At 36.3% G+C, this 11,327-nt stretch overlaps 1 protein-coding gene across 1 annotated transcript; it reads left to right on the top strand.

Annotated features, from left to right (window-relative positions):
* Nucleotides 1-1,370: 1,370 nt before the first annotated feature.
* On the top strand, nt 1,371-4,993 carry LOC149138350 (uncharacterized). Its single transcript, XM_089449033.1, has 2 exons — nt 1,371-2,138; nt 4,122-4,993. Exons 1-2 carry the CDS (start codon nt 1,824-1,826, stop codon nt 4,395-4,397), a joined length of 591 nt encoding a protein of 196 aa, XP_089305159.1. The 5' UTR covers nt 1,371-1,823; the 3' UTR covers nt 4,398-4,993.
* Nucleotides 4,994-11,327: the final 6,334 nt, after the last annotated feature.

Raw genomic sequence — 11,327 nt, forward strand, 5'->3', positions numbered from 1 at the left:
ACTTTAATATTAAATTAATTGCAAACATTTTGACTTAATTTCAAATAAATTAAATTTAGTTTTTTTAACATCATTTTTATAATTTAAATTTTCTACACTTTGCCCAACTATATTTGGGACTTTTATTTGGACTCACTTAAACTCACATCCAATCTTGAGTATTTTATCATTTTTGTTTTACCGAAATTTGTATTTAACATATTTTTATGATTTTAAATTTAATTCTATACATAAAGAAAGAGCATTTTGGATTTTCATTTTCATTAAATAAATGTAAATTTAAATAAAAAATAGAAAATAACTTTATTATTTAAATTTAAGTTTTATTTAATCAATAGTAAAATTGAATTTAAAATTATAATTGTATTTTAATATTTTAATTGGCATATTTTAAGTAATAAATAAAATAGGTTCGGGTTTGGAGTATGCCTTTAAAACTACTTACATTTGGCTAAGAGTTGGTCTTTCTCAGAAGTAAGGAAACAGTTTAACCAGGCATCTTGCACCAGTGAAAATAAGGAAATAGGTTAATAGCCCAAGACCCAAAGGGATCTCGCAACACTGAAACCCTGCCCCCTTACGAACCATTAGTTTCTAGGTGGCCTGGTTTTTCTTGAATAACGGTGATGAGTGAGCCTATTCCCACCCTCTCATGGATGACTAGAGGATTATTCAACCCCTTTAGGGATCCCCAGCGGATTATTCCAAGTGGCTTGGTTTTCCTTGAATAAAGGTGATGAGTCAATCAGTGATGAGTCAATCTGAATTCGCGATTAGCAGCTAAAAATGATTGTCCTCACTACTGGTTTGACAACTAACTTATAATAGGTTTTCACTATTAGTTTGACAACTAAATTATAATAGGTTTTCCCACGTGTTGAAAAAAAATTAAACATAATAGATTTTTCTAATATTATTTTTAAAGAAATTATAATTTCTTATTATTTAAAGTATACTTTTAAATATATAAATAAATCAACGTTAGATTTTACAAATTAAACAACTTAAAATTAAAATTAGATTTTTACAATTTTATACTCAATTTTAAACCAAATTTACCTCAAAAATACTCTTAAAAAACAACAACAAATTAAACTAAGCATTTTAAATTTCTTCATTTAAAAATTTTAAGTTCTAACCTGCTTTCTTGAAACAACAATTTTAAATTTATCTGCAGAGAATTGTCTTACCATTCTAAATGTGAAGTTCAAATTCTGACCTGCTTTCTTGAAACTCCAATTTTAAATTTATTTACAGAGTATCGTGTATACCATATTAAATTTACTCATTTAAAGAAAAAAGTTCAAATTCAGACCGATTTTTCTTGAAACTCCAAATTCAAGAGGTTTAGTCAGCGCCGTGACATATGGCGCGTTGCTCTTTCACATGGCTTGGGACTTTGCGATTAACTGTCCTTCCGGTCGCTGCGCCATCGCCTGAGACAGCGCAATCAACGTTGATGGATTCCGTTATTGCCGATGCCCCTTCTCATGTCTCGAGACACAAACGACCCAATAACTCTCGAAAAGAAAGATCACCCCAACTGATTCACTGCTACTTCCAGGTTTATATAGATATAAATATCTGGAAGCACTCATTTGATTTTGCCATGGTCGTGACTCGTCAGTGATTCGCCGATGCCCCTTCTCATGTCTCGAGACACAAACGACCCAATAACTCTCGAAAAGAAAGATCACCCCAACTGATTCACTGCTACTTCCAGGTTTATATAGATATAAATATCTGGAAGCACTCATTTGGTTTTGCCATGGTCGTGACTCGTCAGTGATTCATTCAGTCACATTAACTTCCGTTTCGCGGCTATGGGCAACGCTAAGGACAGAGCAATCTGCATCGGTGACGAACAAAATACGTTCTTCAGTCGTCTTCTGACGAAAGAAGAAAAGGGATCGATGGGACATTCGTCTAGGGTTTACTATTGCACGCATCCGGGCAGTGTTCCCTTTCAATGGGAAGAAGAGCCTGGCAAGCCTAAGATGACGACCACGATGGAAGAGGAAGAAAAAGAAAAAAAAGAAGTAGAAGTTCCATCTCTCAGCCTCCCGCCGCAGTTTCTCCGCTCGCCCAGTGATAATATCCACCGGTCTTCTTCTTCATCGGCCTCCATTGTTCCCAAGGTGCACAACACTGGCCTGCAAATTTTGAATTGAATTGAACTTTTATTTATTAACGTCCACGGGCTTAATCATCAGTGGATTTGGATTGAGTGTTTCAATCTTTACTAGTTTATAATTTTTCAGTCTTACTACTCTAAAGATCGCAAAGAATTTGCCAGAACAGAGCCGAGCTGCCTTGCACTGTCACAAGGTTTGATTTGTCAAAAAAGTGGTGGATTTGCTTTTTCTCTCTCGCCATCACATTTTTAACTGTCCGACAGTGTTTAATTTCGGGAAATAACGAGTTCCACCATTAAGACTGAAAGCAATTTACAATTAAGATTCTTAAAACAACTCACCGAGAATTTAAAGCATTAAATCTAGAACTTAACAAAGGCTTTTAAGGCAATTTAAAATCAAGATTCTTGAAACAACTCACAGAGTTTGAAGTATGAAATCTATTAAATCTAGAGGAACTTAACTAAGACTTTTAAAGCAATTTAAAATCAAGATTCTTGAAACTATTCACAGAGTTTTAAGTATTAAATCTAAAAGAACTCAATTAGCATGTACATTTTCATCGCCTAGCTCATTTGCAGTCTTGGGTACAGGCTAAGTAAAATGCTATACGTTCTGAGGTTCTTTCAATTTTCAGGGGTTTTTTCTTCTCACATTTTGTTGGGATCTACTATCATAGTATCAAATTGTAATCAAAGCAATGCAGGTGGTAAATCTTTTACTTACCATATTCTCACCAGGATAGGTTTCTTAACTGGCATTTAAACTAGGCCGCAGATCTACATTCACAATTTTTTTATAATTCACAATTACCATAGGGTTTTGGCAATCTTCAGATTTTTTTGCAATTTCCAATTGCCCTACGGTTTTTGGCGTCTCCTAATCCACACAAAAACTCACTAGGTGCGTTCCTTACAGGGTAGATGTGATCTGCCAGATTTCGGTAAAGGTTGCTTAAAGGAGTGTGTTTTGCATAAACTTTATGTAAGTCCCTTTTCTTCACGGAAAATTTTCCAGTAGACCATCCTCCCAAGTGTAAAACAATATATCACCGCTTGATATATGGTAAATGCTAAATCCAATCAGCAGAACTTAACTCAAATGTACATTTTCTTCGGTCGAATCAATGAAATTTACAGTTTTCTCACAATTGCCAAATGCTACAGTTAGGATTTGTAATTGCGAAGGAGCTGTACAGTGTCCTGTACACGGTAGTTAAATTCTTCATTGGCATCTGCAAATCGATCTTAGAACTTACCAAATCGATCTGAGAATTTGCCAAATGTGTTTTTAAAGGGAAGTTTTTTGGCATCTCCTGCTCGATCTGAGAACTCACCAAGTGCGTTTCTTTAAGGGGCGGATTAACGTTGCCTATTTGGAAATAAGCTAACCGTGTAGAGTTTTTGACAAAAGTTGTCCAAGCAAGTATATTTTTGCATAAACTTAGTCTGCTCTCTTTTGATTGGCCGCTGAATCAATTTCTAACTGTCAAACAGTGTTTAACTCTTAAAGATTTAACTACTATGTAAATATTTTCTTGACAGTTTATCTGCATTCAGAATCTTTTAACCATTCCCAACAGTCCTAGGGCTTTTAGTGTCTCCTAATTATCCTGAAATTACGAATTGCTTTCCTAATTTTCTATAGCACTTCCCAATTAACCCAGGGTTTTTTCCTAGCAATTATTCTAATAGATCTGAGAGCTCACCAAGTGCATTTCTTATTCGGCAGATTTGTTTTACCAAATTTGAGCAAATGCATTTTGCATAAACTTTATACGACTCCTCTTACTTAATTGGGCACCACAATTTCCCCTGGATAGCCTTCAATCCCTTAACCCTAGCTCAATGCCAGCCATCCATGGTTTTTTCGATATAAAACTTCAGCCGGTAACATACAGTCTTTCACTGTATTCGTTTTGCCATGCTTTTGCTTTTTGGCTGTTGGTTGACAAGAGAGCTAACCTATTAAATATCTCTTCTGCAGAAAAACGGTATTGCTCTCTTGTTCAGGTTCATGAGGGTGCAAAGTCTCGCTGCATCTCAGACTCCAGAGCAGCACGAACGTTCACATGAATGCAGTTTTAGACGCTTCAAGTCTAATTATAACGAAATTACCAGTAAGGCTAAGGCGGACAGGTGCATGTTCATCGAGTCTACTCCAATGGGTTGCACCCCCTTCAATATCAACAAAGTTCACCGTTCTATTCCTCGGCCCTCTTCCAGGTCTCGTCATAATAAACTACGCAGCTTAATCCAATAGGGAGCTGTGTAGATACAAGAATATTCAGGGCGGTCGTATCTTGTTATCTTCGTTGACAGATTCATATATATTAACTCTAGACCTTCAACAACAAATATGGAACATATATACAGCTGTATTCAGTTATAGGAGAATTTTCCAAGCACAGGTATTAGCATACATTCACCAAATCTAAAGGCAAGATTCCCCAGGGTTGTTCAAGGCCTGCACAGATCCGAACAGGACCTCATAATGGTTCATTTTACAGATGCACAGATCCGAACAGGAATTCATGATGCATCATATTACAGACGCAGGGTGCTAGTGGCAGTCACAGAGCATAGGCTCAAGTCTCCAATATTCAAATCTTATGTATGGTCCGTAATAGTTTTTCCAATGACCTGAGCTTATATCGATGTTCATGTCAATTCCTGAAGATGCGATGATTTTCTGACACAAGGTTCTTTTTCCTTTGCAATGGCAAATGTGGATATAGATGACACTGCTATTTCGTAACGGTAGAAGAACAAGTGTAGCCATTTGAATGGTTGTGTACTTTTTTCTTAAATGGCATATAGAGGTTTTGTTAGAGGAGCTTTAATCAAGTATAGTGTTTGTGACTTCTATTCCATTTGCAGATTAAACAAAAATATAAAATGGAGAATTGGTTGGAAAAATATAAATATAAATGAAGTATATAACAAGCAAATGAAATTCTAATAATATTGTAATATATTGAAATATAGTGTTTTTTATTATTATGAGATGATTTGTATATTATTTTATAGAAAGACAAAAGGAGAGTTTCGTTGTGTTATTTATACTTGTGCAACGCAACGTGTGTTTGAAAGAAAGTGCGAGAGAAATGATAGTATGATATAATAAAATCATTGATTATTTATTCATATTTCTATTTGTCTCATATAAATATATGCGATTATATTTTTCTATTTGTCTCATATAAATATATGAGATTATATTTTAATTATGTTTTATAATATATTTTAATTATAAAAATATAAGTGGAGGTGTTGAGTGCTTGAGTTTTGTTATTTAATGTGACTCGATTGTTTTTTTTAATGTGCTACGTTTTAGAGGTGGTATGTGTTGAAGCTTCTTTCATTAGTTAAAGGAAGTTATGATTTTCATTAGCGTGTTTTTTTTTTTTTTTTTTATTAGAAAAAGAAAGAATTAAATATAGGGATTGATTAAGTAATGGGAATGTACATACAATTACAATGTTTGTATTAATGTGAAACGAATATATACTATTTTTATATTATTTTATGAAAGAGAGTAAAAAGAAAAAATGCTTCATTGTAAGAGGGTACGAAAGAAAGTATATGAAAGTGTCAAAGAAAGTGAGCATAAGAGTAAAGGGAATTATTATTAATTGATATTTTTATTTGCTATTTATCATATGGTACATTTTAATGACAAGATGTCCATTGAGTTGATGGATTAGTTAGTTTTATAGTTGAATGTGGAGTGATTTTTCATTTTTTTGGTGTGCCATGTGTCATTGTTGGTCTAGGTGTGTTGGTATGGTACATGCACATTGTAAACAGGTTAAATAGGCTTTTGTAATGGCTCTAGTAATGGTTGCATCACATGTCATAGCATGCATGGTGGACAAAGGAAAGCACGGTGGGAAAGGGACACATGATACATTAAGGTGCATAGATTGTGTTGAAGTGTACACACAACATTTTAAGGTGTGTGTGTGTCAAATATGCTAGGAGTGTCTGTATACAGGAGTTAAACTTGTCACACACCTCATGAGTTCAACATTGTAAATGTTCAAGGGGCTTTACAAGCATTGAGATGTTGTCTCATCAATCCCTTGGGGCGGATTATGTGATCCAGATCTTTGACTTCATGGATGCATACAGAATTGCATTTAAAAGAGCATGTAACCACGTAACATAAACACATGAAAAGAAGTGGAAATCAAAAGCAACCATGAGAGCAAAGGCACAAGGCAATTTGATGACGGAATTCACCCAATGTGGGCTATGTCTTTGGGCCCTGCTCAATGTGGGGATGTCTCTTTCATTAAATGGTAGAATAAATAAATTACAATCAATTACATAAATGACCCTTATACCTCCATTTCCCTCAATGGTTTGAAAATGCAAAACTCAGCTCCAGAAACAGACATTACCGTTGAATTAGTGGTGCGAAATCATGTCAAATGACTATAAAATTGACCCTATTATGAGCATGTGACTTTTGGAGCTAGGGAATCTTTTAAATCCCTTCAAGATTCATTGTAAAAATATTCTCCCAATATTCCTTAGGAATCTTTCTTGAAAATTGGCCCGCTTGGGCACAGTTCTGGCCTGGGGCGCACTCTTCCATCTGTAACTCGACGCTCTCGATTCTACTAGTCGGATCTCTGCCTCCTTCCCCCATGTTGGACGAATTGTGGGTTTAAGTAGTGATGGACGGGTGGAATTTCCAACATATGGTCGAACGACTTGTTGGTTGGCGGCATCCAAATTAGGCTATGTTGTTGGGAGGTCCCATGTTCCAAATCACGGGACCCCCATTATGACGTGTCGTTGTGTTATTTGAGCCACCGTTATGTGTGGTTATGAGGTCGCCTGTTTTGGCAAGTCGTCCCATCGGGTCAGGTGGGTCCGAATCTCGTCGGCCTCATAGTTGACATATTTTCGTTGGCGGTTGCGAATAGTCTGTGGTCAAGCCTTATGGTACTGCATGGGCTAGTGATCTATGTGAATGATGGTCTCCTTTCCAATGAGTAGTGCTTCCAGTTCTTCGCGCTTTGAACCAAGGCATACAACTCCTTGTCATATGTGGGATAATTCACAATAGTTTGGGATAATGTCTCTGAATGGTAACATATAAGTTTCCTCTGCTGCATCAACACTACTCCCATGGTGTACCCATCGGCATTTGTCTCAATCTCAAAAGGCTGCTCGAGGTCAGGTAAAGCCAAAACTTGGGCGTGCTAATCTTCTCTTTCAGTGTATCAAAGGATTTTTGTTTCTTTCCTCCCCACTGAAAGGTTTGCTTCACACTTGTCAATGCGTGTAAGGGGGCTGCAATGACAAAGAAGTTGGAAATGAACCTTATCCAATATTGTACTAAACCCAAAAAGCTACGAACCTCTATAAAATTGGTGAGTTTATGCCACTTTACAATCACATCAATTTTAGAAGAATCTATTTTTAATTTTCCACCTCCAACAATGTGACCCAAGTAAACCAAAGAGGTCTTACCAAATTCACTCTTAGACATTTTGACATATAATTTTTCTTTTTTCAAAACATCAAGCACCTTTTTAACATGACTCACATGATCTTCCCACATTCTATTAAAAACAAGAATGTCAACAAGATACACAAGTACAAAATCATCAAGAAAATGTTTGGAAATATCATTCATCACCCTCATGAATGTGGTTAGAGCATTGCATAGTCCAAATGGCATCACCAACCATTCAAAAAACCCTTGTTTTTTCTTGATTGTTGTCTTCCATATATCTTGTCCTGCAATCCTGACCTGATGATAGCCACTGCGCAAGTCCAGTTTTGTGAAATAGGCAAAATTTTTCAATTGATCTAATAAATCATCATTGCAAGGGTATTGATTATTCACTGTTATTTTGTTGAGTGCTCTGTAGTCCACGCACATCCTCCATGTGCCATCCTTCTTTGGCACCAAGATGATGGGTGAGCCACATGGAGAAGAACTTGGCCTTATGACCCCTTGGTTTAGTTTTTCCTAAACTTGCTTTTTTATCTCTTCCATCTCAATGACTGACAACCCGTACATACCAAGGTTGGGTAAAGGAGCATCCTACTATAAGTGAATCTCATGTTGGATCTCATGCTTTGGAGGAAACCCACATTGTTCTTGAAAATTCCCATTATAGTTAGAAACAATTTCATACAATTCTTTTTTATGAGTAAAATCACAACCTTGGAAAGTTTCAAATGTATCTGCATCTTTTGCTCTCACAACCATGAGCATGCACCCTTTGCTGGAATTGATCAATCTCTTCATCTGACCTGCATTTATAAGTCTGGCATTGATTTTGGCACAATGAGCTCTAACAATGTATTCCACCTCACCTTTCATGAGATGATATTTGTTTTCATGGCGAAAGAAAATTGCTTTCCAGTCATATAAATATGGACTCCCCAATAAAATGCCACAGATATCTAAAGGTACAACATCAAGGTCAACCTCATCTACTAGTTTTGATGCAATCACAAATCTAGCTCTACATTGCTTAGTTATATGTAATTTGGCTTTATCACACACCAAACCAAGAGGGTAGGGTTTCAGATGAGACATGGTCTCTAACCCTAACTTCTTAACCAAGGATTTTGAAATCAAATTTGCTTGTGACCCTAGATCAAACAAGGTTTCCACTTTAGTATGTTTCATTATGACTCTAATGTGGAATAATTTAGTCCTCTTTCGTTCATTGAAAAGAGACTCATTTGAAGAACTTGTACTTGGATGCAATTCAGAATTTTCATTAGCATGAAGAGAAAGAGTACCTTGTATGTCCACTATTTTTATTTGTGTCTCATCACAAGAGTTTGATACAAGGTCCTGTTGTATGGTTGCCACTGTCATTTGCTTGTTCTTTCCACCAAATCTCTTCAGTTTCAAATCTATATGCAACTTCCAATAATGTTCATCATCATGGCCTTGCTTCTTGCAATGTGTGCAAGATGGCTTTTCTCCTTCCTGGGTTAATCTTCTTTGTCATTCTTTCCCCTGCTTTGAAGGTGAATGGCCTTCACATTGGCCACATCAATAGTAGTAGTCTCAAATAACAACAAAGAATGCCTGATGTAACGATGTAAAACACCAATATACTTTGTTACACTTTCCGGTGAATCAAGTGAAATGCCCAAATTTAAAGCTTGTTTTCTAAACTCTTATGTGAAGGTTTGTACATTTTTACCCTTTCCTTGTCTCAAATATTTCCATTCCATTAAATCCTTTTTTCGATAACCCAAAGGATAAAACTAATCTGTTAATGCAGAAACAAAATTGGACCAAGAAGAAAGGATATTACTCAAGTTTTTGTTGCCTTTCTGGAACTTGCTCTCCCACAAACAAGAGCGGTGCCACTTAGCCGAAGAGATTCTTATTGGATCTTGGCCTCATCCTCCTCAATCTGTTGAATCCAACAATAAGCCTCGATATGTCTAATCCATTTTTTAATTTCTCTACATTACATTCTCCATTATATGTGGGCAAATAAAACTTTACATATAGTTTAAAAAATGGCTTCTTAGATGCATTCCTATGATTCCTGTTAGAATGATGAGAAGAGGAAGAATAAAAACTATCGCTAGAAGATGGAGAGGGTGATTCAAGAGGCTCTACTCTTCCACCTTCATTATTTACCGAGGCATGATCATCTAGTTCTTTTTTTGAGGCTTGATTGTCTTCTCATATTCTATAAACAACATATCAACTTTCTTTGCCATGGTGAAGAAGATCTTGTGATAATTTCGCTCTTCCTCCATTCGAGCTTCCTCATCTTCCATGTTCAATATTCATGCTAAATGCCCCACTTTGAGACCAAAGGATTTAATTTTCCCTTCTCCTCTTTGGAACTTGTTCCTGGTTAGCATTCACTCATAGAATTCGCATCAAAAAGACCTTCTCTGATACCAAACTTGATCTACATCTTTTACTTCATGGATGCATACAAAATTGCATTTAAAAGAGCATGTAACCAAGTAACATAAACACATGAAAAGAAGTGTAAATCAAAATCAACCATGAGATCAAAGGCACAAAAAAATTGATGATGGAGTTCACCCAATGTAGGCTACGTCTCTGGGCCATGCTCAATGTGGGGAGGCATCTTTCATAAATGACAGTAGAAATAAATTACAATCAATTACATAAATGACCCTTATACCTCCATTTCCCGAAATGGTCTTAAATTGCAAAGCTCAATAGTAGAAACAGACAGCACCGTTGAATCTGTGGCACAAAATTGTGTCAAACGACTATAAACTTGACCCTGTTTTGAGCAGGTGACTTCTCGAGCTCTAGGGAATATTTTAGATTCTTTCAAGATTCCCTAAAAAAAATCCCCCAAGATTCCCTAGGAATATTTCTAGAAAACCATACCCGCCTGAGTGTAGTTCTGCCCTTGGGCATGCTTTTCCACCTGCAACTTGGCACTCTCAATTCCGTCGATCGAATCTCCACCTCCTTCCCCCGTGTTGGATGAATTGTGGGGTTAAGTAGTGATGGATGGGAAAAATTTCCAATGTATGGTTGAACGACCTATTGGTTGGCAGCATTTGAATTAGGGCATGTGGTTAGGAGGTCTCAAGTTCCAAACTGTGGGACCCCCATTATGGCATGTCATTGTGTTATATTTGGGCTACCATTATGTGTGGTTATGAGGCCGCCCGTTGTAGACAGCCAACCCACTAGGTCGGGCGGGTTTGAATCCCATAGGCCTCATAGTTGGCATATTTTTGTTGGTGGTTGTGAATAGTCTGCGGTCAAGCCTTACGGTTAATACATGTGGGTTGATGGGTTTGACCACTGTTTGGTCAATTTAGTGTCCTAAATTGCTCTACATAAATTATCAATCCGGGTATCGTAAACCAATGAAGTGTAGTGCAATGTTTGTGCTAGATAACGCTTCTTACTTCGTTGTTTTTGTGTTTTATGTTGTTTTGGGGGGTTTTGGGTATTTTAATTGCTAATGATTTACAATGTAATTATCAAAAAATTAAATCTAACTTTCGTAAAGACTGCTCAAAATCTAAAAATGAAAATAGAGCTTAAGAAAGAAATGAAAGTAGAGCTAAGAAAGACTTGGAAGCAAAGCTTAAGCAAGAAATGAAAACAAAGTTTCTATTCCTGTTTTACCATTATTTCCAAATCATGAATTAAAACTAAAAGTGAAATTTGCAATTGATGTCTAACTAA

This window comes from Pinus tabuliformis, chromosome X (genome assembly GCF_031772625.1).
Source record: "Pinus tabuliformis cultivar Carrire ecotype Pingquan chromosome X, CPIR1, whole genome shotgun sequence".
In the NCBI taxonomy this organism is placed as follows: Eukaryota; Viridiplantae; Streptophyta; class Pinopsida; order Pinales; family Pinaceae; genus Pinus; species Pinus tabuliformis.